The sequence below is a fragment of the Apium graveolens genome, chromosome 5 (assembly GCF_009905375.1).
Source record: "Apium graveolens cultivar Ventura chromosome 5, ASM990537v1, whole genome shotgun sequence".
Taxonomy (NCBI): domain Eukaryota; kingdom Viridiplantae; phylum Streptophyta; class Magnoliopsida; order Apiales; family Apiaceae; genus Apium; species Apium graveolens.
In genome coordinates this window covers 221,835,554-221,863,041 of record NC_133651.1, presented here as the reverse complement: position 1 = coordinate 221,863,041, position 27,488 = coordinate 221,835,554, and the positions used below count along the sequence as shown (strand labels likewise).

General features: G+C 34.3%; 2 protein-coding genes across 2 annotated transcripts; one reads left to right on the top strand and one right to left on the bottom strand.

The window, feature by feature from the left end:
* The first annotated feature begins 21,133 nt into the window (after nucleotides 1–21,133).
* On the top strand, nucleotides 21,134–22,486 carry LOC141660728 (putative clathrin assembly protein At1g03050). Its single transcript, XM_074467718.1, has one exon. It carries the CDS (start codon nucleotides 21,134–21,136, stop codon nucleotides 22,484–22,486), a length of 1,353 nt encoding a protein of 450 aa, XP_074323819.1.
* A 668-nt stretch (nucleotides 22,487–23,154) lies between these two features.
* LOC141661614 (cytochrome P450 CYP71D312-like) lies at nucleotides 23,155–24,943 on the bottom strand. The gene is made up of 2 exons (XM_074468618.1): nucleotides 23,989–24,943; nucleotides 23,155–23,902 (listed from the first exon to the last, which is right to left on the bottom strand). The coding sequence occupies exons 1-2, from the start codon at nucleotides 24,898–24,900 to the stop codon at nucleotides 23,273–23,275; spliced, it is 1,542 nt and encodes a 513-aa protein (XP_074324719.1). The 5' UTR covers nucleotides 24,901–24,943; the 3' UTR covers nucleotides 23,155–23,272.
* Nucleotides 24,944–27,488: the final 2,545 nt, after the last annotated feature.

Genomic DNA, 27,488 nt, shown 5'->3' with positions numbered 1-27,488 from the left:
TACCACCACAACTTTACTACTCCTTTTTCAACTGCTTCTATCTTCGAAAGCTTAGTCCTTTATATAGAAGTAAAAGAATTTATTGAGAGATCACTATGATCATGAACACTTGTTACATTGCATAGTTAGTACAGAAGGTGGCCAGCCTTTAGTACTTGACAAGCAATTAAACAATAGATGGTATCCTACTAGGCTTCTATCACACAGATAGATAGTCATTCGGCAATACCTCCCCTTTCTGGAAGGGTTGTTCTTCTCAGCTTACATGAAATGAAAAGTAGAGAAAAGAACGAATTGAAGAGAACTGTATATATGAAATAATATACTGCCACAAAATATCTGGCTTGGAACCTACCTCTGAACTATAGAGGTTTGTCATAGGAGAACAAAACATATATGTATTTATATCAACATCAAGTATTATAGCATCGCATTTCACATGCCTAAATATTTTCGCCATTCCGTCCATCATTCTATGGACCCATGCTCTTCCTCGAGCTTATACACAATCACCTTTGAAACTCCCTCGATATCGAAAATCGAATCTGGGATCTCATTCTAGACCTCATCGTTAATAGAATCCATTTCTATACCGCAACCTTCTTCGTATGGGTAATACTACTCTTTATCGATAAGAAGGAATAAATATATCATAGGTAGATAATCGACTTAATTAGTCTATCAATGATAACTTATACACCACCACGACCCGATTAGTGGTACTTACTCTCAACATCCATTCCAATACAACTCTCACGGTTGTAAGTAATCAGCTCATTACTCTCAGAATCATTCCTGCATTACTATGGCCCACCGTTGACCTACTGTAGTCATTCGTTTTCCGTGAAGTTTTAATAGCTAACCATACAGAGTCCATTCATATCATATCGAATTCTTCTAAGGAGGTAACATGATCACCGTTCTTGATTCATGAAGAACACTCCTGATCCTGACGTACATTCATGACTTGAAGCAGATAACATTGCAGAAGAGTTTCAATGAAAGCAATGATAGCAGTTTAATACCATTCTTAATCATATGCCTTCAATAGAAGACTTAACTTAAAGGTTTGTTTAGTCCTTTTTTTTTGAAACATGGTCCAGGCTCATTCTCAAGATAGTATCTCCTGAGATAGATAGCCCGCTCATGGCGATTACACAAATTAAACCTTTACCAACTACTATTACGGTTGGGTATTGCACAGTCATCAGAAGGAATGTCAATCTTCCAAACCATAATACAACCTTCATAGCTTTAACCATCATCACTGTATTCCTTTGGCACAAGCGCCTATAATTATCCTCTTACCTTTAATGTGTCGGCCACCTCTTTGGCCTTTCCTGATAGTAAAATTTCCTTACAGTCAATGTCATTTTAACCACCTCCAAATAAATTTTCTACCTTATTTCAATCACAGCTTATGTGAAAATGCTTTTCTTTAATATCTGATGAGTAAAGAAAAAAAATATCACCATTTTTCCATAAGTTATTGCCTCAATCTTTAGAGGTTAATCACTGTCACGACTGACTCTCAATCATACTTAGAACATCTTTTATCTTAGGTCCTAATTGCCCTGAACAATTTCGACCATTACTGGTTCGATCCATACTTTCTCGTGGTGTAACACATGCCCCACTTGGCATCATTATAATTATGACACATTTCCTTTATCAACATTTCTATTCTTGAGAATTTTGAATATTACCTTTCTCCTTGTAAAACCTCTAAGGTTTTCCTTGAATCTTTCCTCCTGTATTCCCTAGATACAGGGCATATCAAGATACCATTTATTAATACCAGAATCATTGTCTATATACTTCTGGAAAAAAAAATTCCACTGATTTTTAAAGTTTGTTATTACCTTAATCCTTTCCAATTCATACTGTCAAAACTCATACTATCCCTATTAAGGGTAAAATGCCAACCTTTATGCATTCCCCTAGGATTCGTTTTAAGTTACCGATGTTCTATCCTTAATTCCACCTTTAAAAAGGTACAAGCATCCTTCCATGGATAAATAAAGTCATATATCCCTGATAAGGGTATCTTATTCAATCATTTCCACCTCGATAGTCTATACCGAATTTCACAATAACATCCTTATTCAAGTTAAGGTCAATCCACATGGCCTCCAAAAGATAAAAATGATTATCCGCTTTTCTTTCCTGATTTGGTAATGATCACATGGATGATCTGGAAGATATTGGTCGTGTTCAACATGAACTTCTTCTTAATAAATCCTTATTTACTTTTGTTGTTTATCTCAACAGTCATCTCAATGTTGGGATATCTTTCATACCTGGCGTCTCCCTTCCTGGGTATCAAGCCACCGGTCTTACACTTCACATTCTTGAAGGTCACTTCCTTCATCCAATTTTCCTAATTTCTTACTTCCTTGTCTCCTCAGTCTATCCGCGTCTCAATATTTATCCTTCGAACTATCTCAAGGTTTCCTCAAATCCTCCCAACTTACAGGGGATAAAATATATTTATCTCTTATGCCTTCAACCATCAATTTAACTCATGGTGAATCACCCTCATCCTGACGATTACATACTTTTCTATTTCTATTGCTACGAGTCTTTAGGGTTTCCTCATACCCAACTTCCTTATCATTCCTCAAACTCTATTGCCTTTATATTCCTTTCCACTTCAGTTTCTTTTTATTTTCCTTTCTCTTATCATTATTTCATGAACTAACACAACATAAGCATTGATTTCAAATATCCCGTCATTCTGGATTCGTGTCCTCAGAATGAATCTTGATACCTTTTACAACTTTGATTCATAATTCATCATACTCATCCGCTTTTGTTCTAGCTCCAAAGCTTTTACACTACCTCCATAACCTTGGGAAGTACTTTCCCGAAAATAATTGTCTGGACTTAAATCAGTTTATTATAATCTCTTGCTTCGTGCCTTCCTTGGCCTTTCACCAGCGGGTGGCCTCTCTCTTAGGAGGGTAAGTGACAAAAATAGTCTTTTGTGATTCGTCAATCATTTAGAATCTCAAATGATTCCTGTATTTCCTTTAGCCAGGCTCTTGCCTCGACTGGGTCAGCTTGTTCCTTGGAACTCTGAGAGCTTAGCGACTTAAAGGTCCTGAAAGAATTTCTCACCGCATTGTTTCCTCAGGTTGGTGGTTGGGGATAATAGTCTAAGTTCTATCTAGACTGGTCCATAAATTGTCGTATAGGAGTACCATCTCGGGTCTCCTTTCCTTACTCGACTTTCTGTTTCCTTAGTATGAAATGTTTCAACCTTCTCCCATAATCGGGGTTATCTTATACATTAAAAACCTTGTTTTCCACTCTATTATGTTATGGGTTCTTTCTTTCTTGATGGCAACCTCCCTGACTATCACATTCAGGGTTTGCCCTAAATCTTATTCCTCAAACTATGGCTCTCATCTAAGTTCTCATCCTTAAGCTCTTGAACTTTTGGAACCCAATTTCTGTAGGAACACCTCACTATCCCCTTATCATCTTTCTCGGTGTGGATCTCTTCTCCAGTCATTGACTCTCTGCCTTCATTCATCACTTTTTCTGGCACAATATGTTCTTTTCCCCAAATTCGGTCTGTATTGCAATCTCAAACAGCTTTTCGGTACCGGCTCCGGTTACCTTCACTTCTATTTCCATTTTCTCAAAATCTCTTATAAACTATCCCAAAGACATTATCATCTTGGGTCTCTCATTTTTACTAAGGGCATCAGCCACCACATTGGCTTTCCCCGAATGATAAAGAATCTCCCAATCATAATTCTTGATTAGCTCTAACCGCCTCCTTTGGCGTATGTTGAGCTCTTTCTACGTAAAAATGTACTAGAGCTCCTATGGTTTGTGTAAATCTTGCACTCCTCTCCATACAAGTAGTGCCTCCAATCTTTAGGGAAAAACTATTACCACGAGCCCAAGCTCATGGGTGGGGATATCGAATTTTATATTCCCTTAATTGTCTTGACGCGTACGCGATTACCTTGCTGTGCTGTATATGAAGCACCCTAATTCCTTATGCGAAGCGTCACTACACATCACAAAATCTCATTTTCCATCCGGCAACGCCAACATAGGGAACGTCACCAACCTTTGCTTCGGTTCTTAAAAGTTGTTCTCGCATTTCTCTGTCCATTCGAACTTCTCAGTCTTACGAGTAAGCCGCGTTAAAGGGGCTACTATCTTTACAAACTTGAACGAACCTCCGGTAGTGACCAGCCAATCCTACCTCTGGTAGTTTCCCTAACCATGGTCATCAATTCCTCAGTGGTCCTTTATTCATTCTTGTCAGGATCCTTCACGACATCCTTCTCAGCAATAATCCCTTCTAGGACAACATCCTTAACCGCTACATCCTCAATATCAACATCATCCGGTCCTGCGTTAGGACGCTCTATCGGATCCACAATCTGATCTCCAATACCTAATAAAATATCATCGCGTTGTTGCTCCTTAACCTCAGGGTTCGGAGTCCCGCTACCATATACGATAACGAACTACGCCTCTATCACGATATTTATAAGGGTTCCCCTAAGGGTTTTAACGGTCAGTACTACGTTAGGTAGCCCGACTATGAACTTGGCAAGAGTTCTTATTATCTTAGTAAACTTATTATTTTAACGTCATATCATCTCTGAGGTTTATAACGCTTAGCTCTGATACCACTTCTGTACCACCCCCAAATCCGGGGTCGGGGATCCGGGTTGTCACGAGTTCCATTTCCCTTAATAACACCCAATCTTAATAATTAATCAACTACTCTGTACTGTGACCCCACAATAAACACACACACCACACGTTCTAGTCTCAGAGATGAACATCCAAAACTAATCACAAGTCATTTTATTCCACAATTATCTGCCAATACACCTTAAAAGGTTTTCTGAATAAATTTACATTTTCTTTGCCATTATTACAATTCATAAGTATACATAAATCTGGTACATCAAAAGTTGAAGCCTAGTCTATTGGTAGTTCCCACCTTAGCTACAGCGACTTCAATGCCTATAGGAAGCTGCAGAACGTTTCCTATCCGCTCGCGAATTGGGAGCTTGGTCCTGTTCATCTTGTCTATCTGATGTTGTGTGATGAAAGAAGAAAGCAAGGGTGAGCAGCAAGCCCACCAAAATAATATGTATAATAATTTACAATATATGAGCCTTCTCATAGTACTCATGAAAGTCTTGGTCAAAAGAAATGAACCAAGTTTGATATCTTAATGCGATGAAGTCGCAAAATATTCAGTATATATACATATATACTTTTCAAAATCTTGGAAGTCCTCTTCCATGCATAATATACACAGAGTTCCAGTTTATAACTGAATAAAAATATCGTTGCAAGGTGATCTCATATATCTACCCTTGTCTCAACGTTTTTCTGAAAATCTTTGATATGCATAAGATAATCATTAACTAGATATAAGTTGAAAATATAAAGTTACAAGATACCCCAATATACTTATATCTTTTCCAAATATTACTTGAACTACCACCGTTCAAGTTATAATCAATTCAAAAGTTCATCACATAGATGAGACTACAAGACAAGATTTGAATAGATTCAAACTTTGAATATCATTATAAATAATGAAGTTACGAGATACTTCATTAAATCCCGATATATATATACACCTATATATATACATTTCATACACTCCTTGAAAACCTCTGTTATGAAAATTATAAACAGAGTTGCAATATCCAATGAATTTGGAAAGGAGAAAACCTTGGCATAAACCTGATATCTTGCTGATCAGGCAAAGATACCAATAAGTAAACTTTTCTACTAGTAGATGGACGAATTCCCCACTGGTCATCACCCTGGTCACAATTGGACCTTATGCTGGACTGCCACTCAGCCACTTATACATTTGATGGACTCCCACTGAGCCACTTACACTATCATGGACGCCCACTGAGCCCATGTTGCTTATGCCGACTCGATAGATGGACTTACTTCCCGAACGTTGGGTAAGTAATCAATTCATTTACCAAAACTGCAACCTTGTTGCGAATATAAAATACACCCTAGAGCCGGATCCTTCAAGTTTTGAACGAGTATTTAAATCCCCTTTAAAAGGAAGATCTTAAATATAAAAATGAGTTTTGGGATCCGCTCTAACTTTTAAAAATCATTTTGAAGACTCGAAAACACTTTAAAGAGTGTTTGGAGTAATGCTGATTTAATGAAATAAATCAGTCCCAATATATTAGAAAATATCTGAATATTATTATTTAAATAATATTCCATTAAAGAATAATCTTTATACAAATAATTGAAGTAGAAGTTGTAAAACTTATACTTGAAATGAGTATTAAATAACCAAAGATATACTTATACGAAAGTACTATCTTTATTTGAATAATAGAAAATAAGTTTGATTATCGACACCGTATTCTTTAATAAAATAAAGAATATATCTCAGAAAATAATCGGAGTCATAGGTCGTCATATGAATATTCAAATAATATTCAATTAAATAATATAAGCGGAGTCATCTATCCTCGAATGAATATTCAAGTAATATTCATTAAATAATATAAAGTGAGTCATAAGACCTCGAATGAATATTCAAGTAATATTCATTAAATAGTATAAAGGAGTCATAAGACCTCGAATGAATATTCGTAATAATATTCATTAAATAAAATAAAGTTATTGAATAAACCTTATTCGATTAATAGTTTTAAAAACTATATCAATATATATATATAAATATATATTATACTCGGGAGCCTCGCCTCCCGGTTTTAGAAAAAGTTCACCTTTTGATCCCCTATACTAAGGGTATACGCAAATACCGCTTATCTCTAGCATAGGTATTATGCAACGAATAAGCATTTGAACCAACAGATATATAAATCAAGAATACGAAACAGGCATGCATATATACCATATTACATGCTACAATATATCGCAAGAATTTGCTAATAACAAATATGCATTTATCACAAGATCATGCATATACACATATACATCACAACAACAGTATAACGGGTAGAAAACTTGCCTGAGCGACTGGGGGTTACAAATGGCTCGGGACGAGTCTGGTAACCTATAAACAACATATAAGTTAGAATTAAACCAAAGTCACTTGTAAATCTATACTCTAACTACCTTAGACTCTAACGCTCGCTTTGCGCTTACTAATTCTCTTAAGTCACTCGAGTACCCTCGGCTCCACCATTTTTTATAATTTAAACATTACAAGTTTTAAGGCGATTCCTTCGCGAGTGTCTTACCAACTGCCTAACACTCTTACCATAATTGTTTCATACACTAATTAACCCTTTTTGGTCTTTAACCTATGTTTCAAAGTAAGGCGAGGGGAAAAATTTCGTTCGCGAAATGCCGTTACTTAAAATGGTCGTTTCTCCTAAACCGTACATCAGAATCAAACGAACCATATATCAAAACGAAGCTCGTAACATGAACTATCTAAACATAGCAATGGTAATAATATAGCAGGGAGTTCTCGGGTCCAAATGTTATGAACAAAATCAGTCTAAAGTAAATCGGACATTACGACGGCTATGTTTACGCGATTTCCAAATTTTTTACCATTCCAAATCATATCAATCCAACTACCAATCAACAACAACTCAAGATACACATCAATTCTACTGATTTCAGTCATAATAAGCTCAAGGATCTCAATCCAATCATATATTATAACATCTCCAAATTCAACTAAACTACTTAACAATTAAGCTCGAATCATGCTTATCATTCAAATTACTACTCATCCATCCAAACCATCTCCAAACTTCAACATTCAAACTTATTACTAAAGGGTGTGAAGATTTATACCTTTCTTATAGGGTGGAAAGTTACTAGGAATCCTTATGGAGCCTCCTATAAGCTTGATCTTTCCAAAGAAATCAAGAACACAAAGTTAGGCTTTGAAGTTTCTAAAAGTCCAATTTAAAGAACTGTAAAAATGAGAGTCTTACCATGCTTATTTGGAAGAGACTTGTGAACAATAGTTGTAGGCCATCTCAATACCTTTCCAAAGAGCTATAGAACACAACATTTGAGTGAGTATTGAAGGAGATATGGAAGTTTGAAGTTGCTGAGTTTGTTTTAGCCGAGAGCTTTCTTCTTGAAATGGGAAAGTCAACTTTCAATTTGTATTTGTGTTATGATATTTGTTGGTTGGTTGCTTCCTTTTGTCTTGGAATTAAATTAAATTTTTACCATGGTGAAAAATGTGTGCCTCACAATCAACCAACCAATCCTTCCCACATGTCATGCTTAGGTCATCAAGCTTAGGTCATCTTGTTACACTTGTCTTCTTCTTGTTGGTTTGATGACATCATCATCCCTAACCTCCTTGATTAACTCCTAATTGCTTGCCTAATGACTGCTGATCTGTTATACGGTTCGCTTAACTTTCGTTCTCATTTATCGTTTGAGGAATCATATCCGGGATCTTATCACTTGGGTTCCCCTAAACCTTCCTCAATATTTTATATTCCTTTTTATGATCCCCTCTTAAAATCCTTGAATTTAAATCCTATTTATCCTGTTACCTTATACTCACTTCTTTCTGTATCTGGTGGATTTCCGGGAAAAATCAAAGTGTTCGGAATTGGATTCTGACGATCTTTACATACACTTATATACCATATAGAGTACTAATAAAATCTCAGAATATCAATAACAGAACCCCTACATAGTGTGGCATAAAAAGTTTTCTTATTCAGCATAATCAGCAAAATCACTATTCATAAGGGTTTCAAAAATCTCCAAAAATTGGGGTTATTACAGGTTTAATATGCAAGAAAATGCAACTGCAAGTAATCCTATGGCAACTGCTACAAAACTTGATCCTCATGAAGGTACATCAGTTGATGTCACAAGCTACAGAGGTATGATTGGTTCTCTTTTATATCTAACTGCTAGTAAGCCAGACATTATGTTTGCCACTTGTTTGTGTGAACATTTCAGGCAAATCCAAGGGAGCCGCACCTAATTGCAGTAAAGAGAATTTTTAGATACCTCAAGGTTACTATTTCACTTGGTCTCTAGTATGCATGGGAAGCTAATTTTGCATTATGTGGTTATTCAGATGCCAATTTTGCTGGATGCAAAATAAACAGGAAGAGTACTTCTGGGAGCTATCAGTTTTTGGGAGGCAGATTAGTCTCATGGTTTAGCAAGAAGCAGAAATCTATTTCTACTTCGACTGCTGAGGCTATATATATATTGCAGCTGAGAGTTGTTGTGCTCAGTTGTTATGGATGAGAAATCAGCTCATGGACTATGGATTATCATTTTCAAAAATTCCCATTTATTGTGATAATCAAAGTGCTATTGCTATGATAGGAAATCCGGTGCAACACTCTCTTACTAAACATATCAGCATCAGATATCACTTTATAAGAGAGCATGTCATGGAAGGAACAATTGAGCTTCATTTCGTTCCAACCGATCAGCAGCTGACTTATATCTTCACAAAGCCATTACCTGAAGCAACATTTACAAAGTTTGTCAATGAACTTGGTATGGTTATTTGGGATAAATAAATTATTTTCAATTTATATTTGATCAAATCCTGATGTATGTTGATCAAATCCTGATATGTCCTAAATGTTGATGTAGATATTAAGCCAGGAATATTTGATGTATTTTATTATATGCATGATGCATTGAGTGAATTTATTTTCTAATTGTGCATGTATGAATAAATATATCATTGTCATCATTACGAATCAGTCTAGGGAGACGCGCCTTAACAAGACATCTTTTGGTTAAATCATTAAGTTAACTCTTCACTTAATAATTGATCAGTCCCCTAGTTCTTTGATATTCCTTTGGTTATTTAAACAATCATTTCTGTTCAGTTCAATCATCTCCACTCAAACACAAAACTCTCTCCTCACCATTGTTACTCATATTTCTTTCTTATCAAACATGGCGCATTTCACCCGGTTTTATAACCATTTCACCAATATTGTGACTATCTTCAATGATGGAATGCAAACTCTGTATCACATCAATGCCATCTCAAACGATGTCTGGATTCAACTTCCAAGAGCCATCAAAAATGATCTTCTGGGATTTCAAAAAGATCTTCATATCCACACTCTTCAACAACAAGAAAGAGTCATTCATCTTGCTGTTCTCTTTGTTTTAAGTAGGAAGAAGCACTGAACATCCTCCAACCATTTCTCTTCACCATCAACTTTGTCAGGCTTCTTAGAACAAGGATGTTGATGTTGTTCTTAGACTAAGAATATCTTGTAATTTCTTTTGCATGTAATCCACAAATTTATGAAATGTACTCATCTGATATATTAATGAAATTTCTTTTGATTGCAAGTTTTAGTCTATGCTTATTTCGTTATGTATGAATGTGAATGTTTTTGATTGAAACCTATTAATCTTTACATCATCAACTTATAATGTACACTTTGATGATTGTTTTGATTAAAATTGTGGTTTGCTAATAATTTGTGATGCTTTGACAAAAAACTGTTGAATTTGAATCGACATATCTTGATTCTGTCAAATCCTGACAGAAAAGAAGTCTCAAACAATGATGACAGGTCAGCACGTCCTAATTCGGATTATTAGTCCTAATTAATCTCTGAGTAGTTTTATTGTTAAAATTAAGTGTCACACTTAATTAATGGTTAATGGTGGATTATCTGATAAACAAATTTCTACAGTTGTGTCTTGACAAATCTGTATGTATTTTGTCTTTCATTCCATAATTTACTCCACCATCAAATTCTATTACTCAGTAATTGTTACCTGCCCAAAGTCAAATTCACTAAATTACCTTTTACATATGAATGTGTTATACATACTCCAGAGTAGAAAAGCTATAAAACCACAAATACTTCTGTGACACAATTCATCATACACATAGTTTCATTGTTCACATTTCACTTATACTCTCTCTCACAAGCTATAACATCATGACATCGTCTGAAGTTTCACCACTCTTCAGCCAAACCACAATCATTCATGTAAATACATTTGGCACTAACAATTACTCGGCTCTGCTTACACATCAGCAGCTACCATCATCTTTTCATGATATTCAGGATTTTCTACTCCAATGTCCAATTGGGTATGCTCTTATAAATCCTATCAAGGTGTCATACAAGGTTGTAATGCAGGTGTGGAATACAACTTTGGTTAATGCAATGAATACTGCCTTTTTTTAGTATAAGGGCCACACGTATGAGGTTAATGCTGATGTTCTGCTTCAAGCCTTGAGATTGCCTGCACTTGATGGTGTTCCTGATACTCATACCACTGAGCAGCTTTTTGATATGCTAAGGACTTTAGGCTATCATGGAGAAATCACAACCATTGGAAAACTGGAAAGGACTAAACTGAAAAGAGAATGGAACTTTTTATTTGATTGTATCAGTAGGTGTTTCTTGAACAAAACAACAAATTTTGATGCTTTTCCATCCACTTCTCTGAAAATCGGGTACTCTCTTCTTTACTCTGGTAATTTTGATTATGGTAATAATATACTACAATTCATAATTGTTAGGAGAGCATATGCATCAGGAGTGATAGGGTAAACTAGATTTCTACAACTGATTTTCAATTTTCTATGCCCTAATGCTATTTTTGATGATAATGAATTACTTCCTATTTTTTAAATTTCTGAAAAAGCAATCACTGATCATATTAAAAGGGATGAAAAGAATAAATTTTTAGGACCTCCTTTTCTACCTAGAGAGCTCATGCAATTTCTGTTAAGAAATAGACCTACTCCTACACAAGTGCGTGCAAATCCTGATGCTGGCACCTCTATCCAAAATTCTGATGCTGAGAATCAAGAAACCACCCATCTTGTTTCTAACCCAAGCATTTTTCTTCCAAACATAAAACACGCCCAGCCTCTAAATTAGCCTCCTCTGATGTCTCTCAAAAGACATCAGTTGTAACAAAGAAAAGGCTGGTTAAGAAATCTGTCACATCTGGATAGAAAGCTAAAAAAGCCTCACTGAGTGAGAGTGGGAAGAAAGAAGACTGTTTTCCAGTCAGGAAAAGAAGACCGATCCTACGAGATGATTCTAACTCCGATGATCAGATGCCAATAGGGTCTTTGTTGACACTACTGGAACCAAGGAGCCAATTACTGATGCTAGTGCTTTCCTCGACAAGCTTCCAGTGATTGAAGCAACTGTTGAGCTCAAGATGACTGCAAAGAGCAAGTTGAAAAGAAATAGTGAAAAAGTAGTTGGGTACATCAGAACGAAGAAAAAGACTCGGCCTCTTGGCAAGGATGTCAGTACATAAAAACCTAAGTCTCAAAGGGATTTAGCAACTGCACCACATCCAGTCACACAAGAACCATTTTCTCAAAGGGAAGATGCAGACAACGAGGCTGCACAAATCATTGTTAATATTGCTAAGAGTGATCTTCTTGCGAACTCTGTTCAACTACTACAGGAAAAGCAAGTTCATCATGAGGTACTGTCAAAGGTGGATACAATCATCAATGATCCTATTTTTAAGAAGAGCATATAAGAACCTTCACCAAGCATTGTTGAAGCAACTCACATTTCTCAGACACCACAAGAACCATCAGTTTAAAGTACTGATGCTGGTCTATCACCGCCTCTTGATAGGTCAAATCTTGATGTTACAATAGCTTCTACTGAGATTCATCCGTCAACTGAACTAGATACTATTGATGATCCTCTATTGATTGCTAGTTTGCAAAAGCATCCTGATGTGCTGTTTGTTCCTCCACTATCATCACTTCCACTTGAGGACTCACCTTCAGGTATTGTTATATTTCTTATATATTCTCATATTTGTATGATTATAAATAGTCTCTTCTCTGTGGTTACCTCTATTTATATGACAAGCATACTACTCTTCTCAGCCATATCTTATTTCTTTGCTAAATGTGTGATTGAGCCTTTCTGTGAGACAGTGTGAAAATATCATGTGAGAAAATTAAAATGTTGAGTGGCAGTCTCCTGTACAGGCAAAATGAGAGGTAGCTTGAGACGATAACTTTATAAGTTTTTTTTACTTATAAAGTTTCTTCTGTGAGAATCATGTTACTCTTAAAAGTAATATATTGGGTGAGAAGTGATGAGATCACTTGAAAAGAACAGAGAGATTTATGTGTTACCATGTTTATGTTTCAGGATCTCATCAGCCACAGACACCTATTGCAAAGGATTTTCATAAAGGCAAGGCAATTCTGTCTAATTCTGTAAATTCTTCTGAGGGTCTATCTGATTCTGATGATGACAGTGATAAGGATGATTCTGACACAGATCAGCTTAAGACTGCCATTGATGCATCTAAGAAGTCCAATGTTGGTTCTTCTTCACACTTCAATGAAAATCCATCTTACTACAATGCTGATGCTGAACATTTTTGACAGACAGGATATGATTATAAATGGAGACCTGCAAATACTTATATCTCATCTGCTGTTGGTCTGCAACATATCCATTGCGCCTATGATGAAATTCAAACTTCTGATCTGAAGTTGCATCTTAAGGCCTCTACTATTTCTGTTAAAGGAATTCACTCCGACCTTGATGAAATGAAGAAGTTGCATGCTGCTGTCAAGGATAAGATTGATGGATTTATGCTTCACACACCTACCTTAGCTGAAATCAAGAGTGTGAAAAATACTATTACAGATGTTTTTAAATCTCAACACAACATGACCTCTAGACTTTCCTCCTTAGAAGATACAGCCTTTTCTATAGCTGACAAACTGGATGCTCTGTTTTCTCTTCTTTCAAATATTGATGCCAAAAAGGGGGAGAAGATAGTTGCTACAAAATATACACCAGATTCTATTCAGACAAAGGATAAAGATATTGATGATTATGGTGATAAGAATCCAGTTACAGAAGTTCAAATTGCTTCTACTGTTCAACAACCTCAACATTCCAAGAAGAATGGTTCTTCTGGACAAAGGAAGTCTACCGGTGCTCATAAAGCTAAGCACAAGACTACAACTGATGCTCTTGAGGATGATGATGTTAAAATCTCTAATTTAGCAGATGCTAAAGGGTTATTCTTTCCTTACAAACATAAGGAAACATGTGGAGAGATTATCTTGTATTACAAAGACAAGAGGTTTGAGCAAAAGAATGCTAGGAGTGCTCTTGGGTCTATAATTAAAGAATTTCCTGATCTAACAGCTGAAGAAGCAGTTATGCAACAAAAGGAGTTAATGGCTCAAATTGAAGCTGAAGCTAACACTTCTACAGGAAGAGGAAAAAGAGGTGGAAGATCTACAAGAGGTAGAGGATGAGGAGGAAGATGAAGGATTTCTAAACCAAGTCAAGTGACTGCATTTAATTCTGCATTTCTGAATATTCTATCCAGAGAAGGTTATGTTCCTGTACAAGGACATGAAGAAGATGAAGAAGTTCAGAAGCCAGAAGAGTTGATTATCCAAAGAAAGAAAAGATCAGCCATTGAAATTGATCAAGCTAATACAGCAATCAGAATGTAACTCCTGAAGCAGACACAAATCTTGAGGTAAAAGCAGATCCTGATGCTGTGAACCTGATAACTGATTTTGACTCTGATGAGAAGAAATTGATCGAAGAATTAAATGATTCAGCCCTTACTATAGTAGTCACTCCTCATATTTCAGAGGTTGATGAAAAAGAAAAGGTTGACAGAAGGAAAGCTGATCAAGCATACAAAGATTATGTGCAGAGAGTTTTAAAATCAAAGAGAGAGCTATGCCATAAAGCAAAAGGGAAGATTCATGTTTTATCTACAAGTTATGCTCCTCTCAGCAAGAAGGATAAAAGATGGAAAGACATTTATACATTTGATTATCCTAAGGGTTTCTCCTTCACATCTTGAGAAATTTGAAGCTGTGAAGATTGTTTATAGAAAGATAAATGATAATGATGTCAGAGAAGATATTTTGTACTTTTTGAGGGATGGTAAAGTAAAGAGCTTTACATTACAGCAACTCTTAATGAAGACTGTGACAGAATTGAAATATATTCACTATCTTCTTAGAGTTGAGAACAGTGTCACCAGGAATTGGTCTTCTATGATACTTGAAGTTGTCAGAAGAAGAGTCATGACAAAAGATGATAAATACAATGGTGATTATGTTCCTGTGTACAGAACTTATACTGGTCAAGAAATGAAGATGGAAAAGGGAGCTGCAGTTCTAAAAGTTTTTCTCAACAGTCCTCAGTTATCTTTCAGTCCTGATCATGAAGATGTCAGTTTAAGCTTCATGTTGATTGGTGATCTTGAGATAAATAAAAGCTCAATTTCTAAATTAAAATCAGCCATCTATCAGCTTGGAGAAGACACTGAAGAAAAGAAAGAGTTAAAGAAAAAGCTTGTTAAAGTCCTAAAGGACAAGGAGGAAGAAAGACTAAAAAACTTTCTGGAAACAACAGTCAGTTATCTGAAGATACTGAAGTAAGCTTTACTCCTTGTGCATTTTGTAGTTGGTTTTGGCATCATTGAGAATGAAATTTGTGCTTCATTACATTAAGCATAAATTGGGGGAGATTGTTACGTATTGATTCTCAATGATAAGAAGAAGCTCAGGATCTGGCTGTTCGGGTGTCATCAGTATTTGATGTGTCATCAGGATTTGACACATCATCAATATTTGGATGTCGTCAGTATCTGGAGATAATCAGCTTAGAAGATTTGTTATGTTCCTTGTATTGTGGAGTAGATATCTTTTACGTCTGAGTTATAGGACTTTATCTATTCAGTTGAAGATATGTATTAGTTTCGGTTATCTTTTGATAATGCATATCTTAGATTGTTTAGTTGTAGTTGTGTAGTATATAAACACAGTTTAGGTCATCACATAGTGTATCGATCTCGAGCATCATACGACCTAGCAGCTGTCAAGAACATCAGTATTTCTTGAGAGAGTTTTGTAACAGTTTTTATCAGAATTATAAAAGTTGTTATATTTTATTACTTGTTTGAAACATTTATACAATTGTATCTAACCCCTTGAACAATTGTATCTTTACTGAGCAACACTGATCTTGGAAAAATTAGGGTTTGTAGAAATTGGGGCTTTCTTCTTGTTCGGGTATGCTCTTTTCTTCTTCTTATTTTCTTTTCTGATTTGTTATTTTCTTCTTGTTCGGGTATGTTGCTGCACTGATGAATAATTTGCAAGTAAGCGGCAAGTTTCTCCCCTTCTTATTCTTTGGATTTACTTTCCAATAAATTTATGACAGAGTAATCAAACCAAAGTTTTGCTCTTTGTTTGTTTAATTAATATGTGATGTTCTTGCGTATAATTTTTGAGTAATTTGGTTATTTTCATTTGTTTAAGGGAGACAAAAGTGTATCTGTAAAATTTGTAACAATCCGTATTATGCAGAGGACACGGTGATGCAATTATTCAGAGATTTGTTATTGAGGAGATGGCTGCATCGGAATTAGGTATGTGATCATTGTCATAGCTATTACTGGTTAGTATAGTTTAAACATATTTATTTTATGGTCTCATTTACTTTTTTTTAATTATTGTCAATTTTGGCTACACAGAGGAAAACAAAGATTCAAAAAGAAAGAAGAAATTACGGTCTTATTGCTTCTGATGCTCATAGTACCAGCAGTAATTCTAGGAACCTACCTCTTACATAAAGGCGGGAAAAGAAGACTTCACAAAGCAGGTAACTTTCCTATAAGGCCTCTTCATTAGTTACCTCCGTAAACGATTCACTCTCTAAATGAATTTAGCAGTAAAACTTTGAAAAATGAAGAATTAGACTCACCAAGGATCTAATTATAATTTTAAAAATTGTCTAGTCATTTTATTTTGGAGGCAACCGTAATTGTTTAATCATTTTATTCCTTTTTAAATAGGAATACGTAAATTTCCATAATATGTACTATCATCCCCTCAATAACCAATTTTGTTTTAATTTTATGTTTAGTAGATGTTGTGAGAAAATTTAAATACCTCTGTAATTAGAGCTATATCTTTTTTGTAGGTTGGACATCATAGATGAGATATTGAGATTTACTGCTGAAATTAGGGTTTCAATTTCCTGTGTGTTCTGATAGGCTAGTCCTGACAAATCCAACAGGGAAATATGTAGATGTAAAAAAAACTATGTTTGCTAACAAATATGGAAATGCACAAGGATAGACAATAAAGATTGGTGTGGATTAATAATCAATTTAGGCTTCTAAATAGATGTCGATGAAGGGAGTAAAATACATAATATGGTTTTACTTGATGCTTAACATCATTGGTGGTTGATTTTTCTTTCATGGGGCAAGAAATTCATGGCGGAGATCCGAATATATGTTCTTAAGTTAAGTGGCCTATGTTAAATTTTGGTTGTAATTGTATTTTTAAATTTAGCACTTACTACCTACGCTATCTAAAAGCAATCTGATTAAATTATGTGTGAATCTAGAGTGATCATCAGTGGGTTTTATTTTTTAAAGTCTAACAGTATGATTAATGCCAGAACATGTAAGGGGCATGTATTTATAACCAATAGATATTATTTAATCACTCTCTTTGCGCATGTGTAGACATGTAACTGATTTATTACTTTATTAAGTGGTAAGAGTTCTGGTAGGTATTTTATGTTTATAAAGACTATGTTTATAAAGACTCTGGGTATGACTAATGAGATATTGGGGCAGTAATTATTGATCTTGCCTCGCTCTTTCCTTGCATTTTTTTTGGAGACCTTGGATTTCATAAACTCTTGAATCCTAACAGTGTTCAGAACATGGTAAGTGGTGGTTAGTAATTAAGTACCATCTTTAGAATATATTCAGATCTTCACCACTTAATATCTTGTGTTAAAAAGGTGACTTATTACATTCCATTTGCTCTAGGAACTATATTTTCTTTCTACCGATTATAAAGCAGGACAATGTGAGATTAGCCCTGCTTGTCTATTTCTCCGTTTATCATTGCTAAATCAAATTAAGCCTCATTAAAACTTTGATTAATTTGTTCCATATTTGTGTATGCAGGTCTCTCCCTAGGGGTTCTCCATGCCTCAATTTGTATACCGCAAGTAAGTTTTTATTCATTAGCATTCAAATCTTAATCATTTACAAGAAATTTAGAGCTCTATGTTTGCTATTGAGATTTTACATTAAACAACGATGAACATGTTAAAAACGTCATGCAGATTCTAGTTTCATTCACGAGTGGACCGATAGATGCAGCATTTGGAGGCGAAAACTTGCCAATGTTCGTGATCGGACTTATTCCAGCAGCAATAAGCGACATTTTGGCAGTAGTGTCGATTCCAAAGGCTACGTATAATACTCCCATTGATTTAACATTTACATTTGCATACCAATTCTGATAAAAACATACACACAAGCTATAGTTGTATGTGTCCTGATGATGGATAATTTCAATTAATAATATACAAATAAATTTTTGTGACAAAGCATTTGTGGCTTTTAGATTAATTTAGAACTTTGTTTATTTTGGTTGAATTAGAACTTTGTATTTGTTGAATTTGAACATTAGTTGTTAGATATGTATTTAAGTTTTTTAATTTTGCAAGTATATTTGGATTATTACATTTGGAATGTAATCAATATATATATTTTTATGTTGATAAATGGGAAAAAGTGTTACAATAAATATAAGAGTGCTAAAAAAATGTTATAATAAAATAAAAAAATGTTACCAAAAAATTAAAATATTTTATCATACAATGTTACAATAGCAAATATGATATTACAAAAGATTTTATTGTAACATATTTTTCGGTGATACTAGAACTTTAAGGGTGTTGTATTAAAATTATTGTTACACCTGCATGATGTTACAGTACATACTGAGAGTGTAACCATAAGTGCTCTGTTGTAACACTTTTACCGGTGTTATCAAAGTTTTAAAAAGTGTTACCTTATACCCCTATTGTAGCGGGACAAATTCAACACTCATTAATTTCGACAAAGTGTAAGCATAGCTCGATTTTTTGCTTTAGATAACACTTTTTGGTCATTTTAACACTTTTTTTAGTGTTGCTAGAGGCCAAATATGGTGTAGTGTATGGCTGTTGCTGCAAGAAGGATAAAAAAATTGAAAGCCATAAAGTCGGGAGTAACAACTACTATTGACTCCCCTATCATGGTTGCTGCTAGGAAAATTCAACAATTGAAAGAAAAGCAGTAGGATGGAAAAACAAAGGTAATGGATGCCACTGTTAAGAAGGTAACAAATAAGGTTAAGGGGATAATGCTTGAGAGTGAAGAGGAGGCCACCAGAAAAAAGTTCAAAATAGAAATGCAAGACATGATTGATGAAAGGAGGCAACCTGTTGAAAGGTTGAACATTGGAGTAAATAATCTAAAAAAAAGACCTCACCGGCTGTTGCTAGTGAAGCAGTACAAAACCATTGTTGGAAAAATAGAACTCAAATATGCACCTTTCTTATCTCATACTAGAAGTGTAGTCACACATGGAGCTCTGGAAGAAGCACTACAAAAGATAAAGAATGACAAAGAAGCAGCAGACCCTTCAACAACTAAGGAAAAAAGGACTTACGAGGAACCAATATTATTGAAAATCTATGTAATGTAATGTTATTATGCACTTTATTTTGCATTTCAGACTTTATTTTGCACTATTTCTATATGTGAACAACTAATATGTGTTATTTTACTTTTGAACTTATAAAATTATGTAATAATGGAAATACTTTGTTTTGCAAAAAATTTCATTTCATTCAATATTGCTTCTCATTACATGGATGGCAAACTGTAGTACATAGTCATACATGGTACTCATCATTTACTACTACAAAGGTTCACTTAGGTAATTCATATCCCCTGGGCATCGACTCCATTTCTTTGTTCGGAATTACAAACACCCACACTAATAATATCATGATTACGTAATACAAACTGGGGCTTCTCTTCTTCCCTTTCTTTTCAACCGCAGCCTCATGCTTGCCCGAATCATCCTCTAGCTTATCTATTTTTCTCAACAGCTCAGGAATAATTATTTTTGACCTTTGACATATAGGAGGGTTAAACCATAAACGAAAGTTACATGAATTTCTTTGATCCTCCTGCAAATTCATAAACACACTTCTTGTAATCCATAACCCATAAATACGAGAAATTGACATATACATAGATGCTTACGATGAAACAAAAACAAACCCACAATCGCCTTCCTGGATTTGCATCCGTCCAAGAAGTTCTTAGTACTACCGTTCTTCCACACCAACAATTAGGTTTCATTTTCTTTACTGCTCTAATAAAACACACATATATGTATAAATATATAACAACAGGGACTATAAGGCTTGGCGGGAGAGTTTTCTCTATTTTGTAGGGTATGCTCGCATTGTTCAGGGGTTTATGGGTATAAACATATATATATTTCAGGAGTCAAAAGATTAATAAGGCCATATATTATTTATTAGTTAGATTTGAATAGTAGTGAGTTAGTAACATCTTCCCGCCAAAACAGTTGGTTAAAAGCTGCAACTTGTATATATGAGATCTATTGCTCATTCTTGTAAGATACTCATTTTCAATACAATTGAAAATAACAGATGATTCGGCAACTAGCTAGCTTACAAAGAGAAGTACAGAAGAATGACTTCAATCACACCAACGCCAAACACTACACAATAAACTATACACTACTGATGACTTAGATTAATTGCACTGCAAGAGCATCAGACATTTGTATTATTATGCTTACCGATTTCTTGTAAATACCACACTGCCAAACATAAACTGCTGGTAATGCAAATTGTAACCATTGAGACCTCATATTTAAACAACCATTATAACCTGGCTTTAACAACTCAAAGAAGTTGTATAAAAAGCTTTTCTGATTCCTGAACTATGTAACTTATACAAGCTTAATCATTACTGGATCACTTCTTTTACTGTACGGTGTTAATACAACATATATTCCAATGTCCTGGAATGGATCTTTCCCAAGTTACATTGTGAAAAATAAATGTTTTTATATATAGCTGTCTTTCATATCTAACATCGAAATGTCAATCTAACACAAATGTCCAATTTTTACAGAAACAATGACTCGCCCCTCGTACTTACCTATGCTTTGCAACCTTATACAAAACCCCTGTCCTCTTCTGAACTTGTAAAGCATATCTTAGTCCACCATTTGCAGGTATTTCCTCTGTAGACCATCATGCAGAGGCGAATCAGACAAGTTCTTACCTCCGTAAGAGAGCATACTGTTGTCAGGTATGCGAAAATTGCAACTGCTGGAGGGTTTTGCGACCTTGACTTGATTGTTGTGAAAGCAACATCTCCTGATGACTTCCCACTGCATGATAAATATGTTCATCAGCTCCTTAAAATATTTTCCATTTCTTCTTCTTCTTCTTCTTCTTCTTATCACGATTTTGCAATTAGTTTTTCTCGGAGGTTTGGCAAGACACAGTGCTGGAGAGTTGCATTGAAATGCCTTGTTCTTCTCCACCGCTTGCTTCGATCATTGCCTGATGATAATGACGTAAGAAACCATCTCCTCTGGATCCGGTCCAATGGTTACTTGTCCCTCAACCCGTGTCATTTTCGTGATTGTTCCTCATCATCCTCTCAGGATTACACACTTTTCATTAGATCATACGCTTGCCTACTAGATGAAGCTCTTGAATGTTCATTTATTGGTGAAGAATTACAACTCGTTGACTGCAAAGAAATGTTTTTAGAAAATGAAGCTGATGATAGGCATGATAAAATGGACGAATTCGACGAAATGCTTGAAATGTTGTTACAAGTTCAGAGCCTAATTGATAGAGTCATGGAATGCAAGCCATCCGGGGTAGCTTCAAGAAACTTTCTGGTTCAATCGGCCATGAAGTATATCATTCGTGATAGCTTCATATGTTACTCAATTTTCAGAAAGAATATAATTGTGGTTTTAGAAAATCTCACTCAAGTTCCATATAGAAATAGTATAACTGCTTTTAGTATCTACAAAAAAGCAGCAATTCAAGCAAATCAACTCTGTGAATTTTTTGATTGGTGCAAGACTCTGTTGCTGTGCGGTTCATACGAGTTCCCTTTAATTGATAAGATTCCACAAATTCAGATACAGGCTCTTGAGACTTTCCTTAATGGAATGTGGCAGTTAACTGATCAGTCGTCATCTTCTACATCAAATTCTTCCATCACATCAACATTGGAGTCTCCATCAAGTTCAGTTCACGATGAACAGATAACGAGGCCCGAGTATCTTGCAAGCAAAGATTGTGAAAACGTCAAAGGATATAGTGCCACGAAAAAAATCAAGAAAGTAGAAGATATGGCGCCATTGATACAATTTGACGATGATTATGATCAAAATCCAGGTTGGGAGGCCCTTTTAGAAGCTTCTGTCAATTCCTCTAGGTACATGGCTTCAGAGAGGACTTTCTTCTTGCCATCTGATAAGTATTGTCATGCCTGCGGATATGGATATGCAACAGATGCTAGTGAAGGAAATGGATGGCAGATTCAAGTATACAATCCTAACGTTTTTAATCCATTTCATTAATCCGCGATATCAATCCCATAACACGGGCTTATGGCTAATAATATATACCTTTTGTTGTCACAATACACTTTAATCAGTTAAATTCAAGTAATCCTATCCATGGGAACTCGATCTCCGATAGTGATGATGTAACAGCATTAGTGAGTAATTACAGAGCTGCAGCTACTTATATAATTACTATGTAAAATATGAAATAAATAAATTCTTTATTCTACAATGCTAGCCAGTGGCAAAAATAAAGAAATTTAATTTTGTGAATATATGATCTTAAAACAAAACAATTATAAGGTTACTGGGGGGAGGGGGGGGGGGGTTGAATCTGATCTTATGAATGCATTCATCCAAAACTGAACTCTCAAACAACGGGGCAGACATGTTATTGTCATGGGTGATGTTATAAGCCCCCGACATTTATTATAAATAATTGTCAAAGTCGTATGCACATTATCGGCCCGAAAGTCATTTTCTGTTGAAGGAGGAGAATAATGTAGGCAGTGACGGAGTCATTGGGAGGCCTACAATATGACAAACATTTATCAGTTCATATTACATTTTTTTTTTGATATTTCTAATTTAGCGCAGACTGAATTAGTTTCAAAATACTTTTAAAGACTGAAGTGTTCAGGCGAGTTGTGCATAGTATTTAAACCATGCACGTTATAATTAAGTTCCATGGATTTAAACCATTTTTCTTGTAATGAACGTTAACTGGACGGCGATCTACTTTCTTTATTGAATTTTAAACATGAAATAGAACTGCTGGTTACAGATTACATTTCGGACTTGTTAGCTTACTTCAGTCACATCCATGTCTAAATCAGTGGCAATAAGCATAAGATTGTTCTTTCTCTTGCAAGTAGCTGCGTTTGTCTCATCCATGTCTAAATCTTCTGGCTTCATTTCATCAGGAAGCTTCCAGTCAAAGGAGTGAAGTAATTGTGCTAGAGGAAGCTCAACTGTCGCTATACCGAATGAGATTCCCGCACACATCCTCCGGCCAGCACCAAATGGAAGAAACTCAAAGTTAGCTCCAATATAATCAACTGAATTATTCTCGAACCTCTCCGGGATGAAACTTTCAGCATCAACCCAATGATCAGGATCTCTTCCAATGGCCCATACGTTAACCATGACTTTGGTTCCGACAGGAATAGTGTATCCATTAATCTCACATTCTTTTCGACATTCTCTTGGGAGCAATAGTGGAACCGGTGGATGTAAACGTAGAGTTTCTTTTACAACAAGTTTAAGGTAACTCATTTGCTGTATATCAACTTCTTCTATTCTTTCTTTTCCTTTCACTACCCCTCTTACTTCAGATTGAACCTTTTTCATTACCTTCGGGTTTCTCATCAACTCTGACATTGCCCATTCAAGTACTGCCGAAGATGTGTCAGTTCCAGCCGTAAGCATGTCCTGCAATTCAGAAATCATCATAAATTTATGGTACAACATAATATTTTATTTTAACTATATAAACTTGAATATATTCACAATCTTACCAAAACAAGGCCTTGGATGTCACCAGATGAAATGGGAAACTCAAGGCGCTGACTGTCATTGATTCTCAAAAGTACGTCGACCAAATCTTCCTCCTCAGCATCAATATCAGATCCTTTTTTCCTCCTGCTCAACTTATCATTATGCTCCTTGATAATACCATCAAAGATAACATCAAGCTTTTTCCTTATCTTCTTTAATGCAGGTTTCATCCCACTAAGTGTTGGAAGAAATATCATCGAAGGAAATAAATCAGCCAAGAAAAAACCTGAACCAAGGTAAGCTATTTCTTCAACTAGCTCGATGAGCTCATCTTGGTACTTGCATGCCTGTCCAATTGTAGCTCTACAAGTTACTGCATTGGCCAATGCAGAAACCTTATGACTTACATCAATTAATGATGATCTCGGGGATAATTGAATGGATTGAATTAGCTTCCATGTCTCGCCCTCACGAATTGAACGAAAAGACCTTACTTTATTTGCACTTAAAAGTTCTAAAGTGCAAATTTTTCGCATCTGTCTCCAGTAATCACCATAAAGAGCCAGGACTATGTCTCGACAATTTGCTAGTATAATATTGCCTAGTAACACAACTGGTCTGTCTGCAAATGCAAGATCATGTGTTCTTAGTACTTCTTTAGCAACACTTGGATCTGATATCACGATAGCCGAAATCTCCCCAAGTTGGAGGTGCATGAGAGGTCCATATTTTTCAGCTAATTTTATGAGACCACGGTGTGGAATTTTTCCAGCCACTTGGAATAAATTTCCGAGAATTGGTAGTTTCCATGGCCCTGGAGGAAGATTAGTTTTAGATTGTCGTTTCGATTTCTTTACTAAATGTAATAAAAGAAAAGTGACGACAAGGAGGGAAGATGCCACAGCGAAGGGAGATGGTAATTCCATTTTCATATATAAGCTGAGGAGAAGAGAGAGTAGATTGAGATTAGCAATGAAAAAATAGGGATGCTTAACATGTCAAGTTTTGGTTCTCTATTTATAGGCTGCTTAATAATATATTTACAAATCGTGGACTTTTGGTGTGAAACTAGCTATATTCCTATTTATGACGATTAAACCGTAAATGTTTACGCATTCAGAAATGTCAAGTGGAAGATTAATAAGACTACTTCAGCGGAGTCAAATATGGTTGGTTTGGGTTACGCAATAATACTGGGACGACGACTAAACTTTCCTAATACAGATGATTATTAACTTATTATTAGGTCGCAATTTTGCAGAACTTGAGGAGATCGATGCATGCATTATTATTGACATGAGTATGCTAAACAAATTCAAAATTTCGAACTTCTAAATTATGATTCCTACATGAAAATTTGGCTAAGAAAATCTTACTAAAAGAACCATCCTTAGATGATGATAGCAACAATCTCTTGTTGCATAATAAGAAATGGGATTAGAAATACTGTAAAAACTCTATAAATTAATAATGTTAGGACCCGAGAAATTTATTAATTTTAAGAGTTCTTAATTTATCGATAAATTAATAATTATTAATTTAAATAGTTTTTAACCTATTATAATGTACATACCTTTTAGAATCAATGAATTCTGGGATTCAACGTAATTAATAATCTTGGAAAATTAACAATAATTTTTGAATTTGTACAGTATAATTAATGTAAACCAGATTAATGAATGTGTTCAATGTATTCTCAAACAAGTTTGCCATATATAAATTAAGGTTGAGAGTTTATAAGATATTGTGGGTACTATGGACAATACAAATGATGACGGTTAAGATGATATAATGTATTTGGAGTTTGTTACGAGAAAAATACTCTTCACAACTTTATGATACAATACAAAAATACAACACCTGAGTTATTGGATACAATAAAAAGTTAGAGATGAGCTCTAAATAGATTTGAACTTTAAAATAAAAATATTGAATCATATTTCAATAAGATATAATATATTTTTTCAGTTTTTATGAATTATTAATTTATGATTTTCTTGGAACTGAAAACTATAAAGAGATTACCCGAAAAATTATTATCTTATTATTTTATCGAGTTTTTCAATTTTTTACATTGGCCCAAGTCGGGACCAGACAAATTTATTATTTTAGAGAGTTTATTAATTTAAAGAGTTTTTACTGTAACTCATAACTAAGGAGGTCAATCAAGATTTTAGAGGATTTCTAAGGATTTTCAAAATATATGAGTATTAAATTTAGATTTTAAAAAATCCTTCAAAATCTGGAGGTATTCAATGTAGATTGTAAAAAATTTATTAAAATCTGAACGTATTCAATTTAAATTAAAAAAAATCTATTAAAATTTTATGATATTCAATTTAGATTTAAAAAATTCCACTAAATATGATGTTATTCAAAGATCCATGAATTTTGTTTTATTTGAAAAATATATGGATTTTGATGGATTTGGTAGTACATTTTGAAGGATTTCTAAAAAATACACAAATTAAATCATAAAGACTCTGCAATTTTTTTATAAACTTCGTCAAAATCCGCAAACATTTAAGATCTATGAAAATCTTGTAAAATTTATGGATTATTATCGATCATTCAAAATCTCATTTGAATAAATCCCCAGTTTTAACGAGTCTCTTCTTTTTTCATTTAACATATAATATAAGTTATTAGTTATTCTATTGTTAAGTTCTCTCTTACAATATAAATATTAATATTAATCAAATTAACAAAATAATTGTTAAATAAATTATTTTAAATTTTTTTATTACAAATATGTATTATACTTTTTAATTTAGATAGTGTTGAAAATTTATAAAGTAGTTAAGTTAATAGTGTATTGGTTGTTTACTCTACTTTTTTTTTAACTTTTTAATTTTTTAAATAAACTTACAAAATTGTTAATTTACCATATAAAGTGAAAAATGATAAAAATATAAAATATTTATGTCCAGAAGTATCGAAGTGGGTTAGCTAGCATTAGTGTTTTTCATTTTTCTAAGTTTAGAAAATATGAGAATATTTTTTTTTCACATTTTTCATATACTCCTATGTAGTTATAATTTGAAAAATACGGGAAACAATATTTTTTACTTTTTCAATTTTTTTTAAAGAAATTTGTATATGAACATGTTTTTAGTTTTTTCATTTTTCTTAAAATTTTTGTTTAAAAAAAAGTCCAAGTAAACAAGCCCTCAACGTTGTCGTATCATCTACTTATAAAATCTTTAAGTTTTACACAGTTTCTTTAGGATTCTAGCATTTAAAAAGAACTAGATAAAGTTCCCGTTTAAGAAATCTTATAATAACTAATTTATAACTTAAAATAAGTGACTTATAAGTAATAAGTGGATAAAAATTTATAAATTATATAAACGTTTGGAGAATTTACTTATAAGTTAGAATTTTTTATTTATATGAACTAAAATAAATAATTTTTAAATACAATTTTCTTCATCCGTGACTTTTAAATTACAAAAATATTTAAAAACATAGAATTTAATATTACACTTAATAAAAAAAAGTAAAAAATCAAAATAAGTTA

Coding starts and splice junctions, on each gene's coding strand:
- LOC141661614 (XM_074468618.1), bottom strand. CDS start 24,900: ATGAAAATGGAATTACCATCTCCCTTCGCTGTGGCATCTTCCCTCCTT. Junction 23,903..23,988: donor ACATCCAAGGCCTTGTTTTG/GTAAGATTGTGA, acceptor TCTGAATTGCAG/GACATGCTTACGGCTGGAAC.
- LOC141660728 (XM_074467718.1), top strand. CDS start 21,134: ATGCAGAGGCGAATCAGACAAGTTCTTACCTCCGTAAGAGAGCATACT.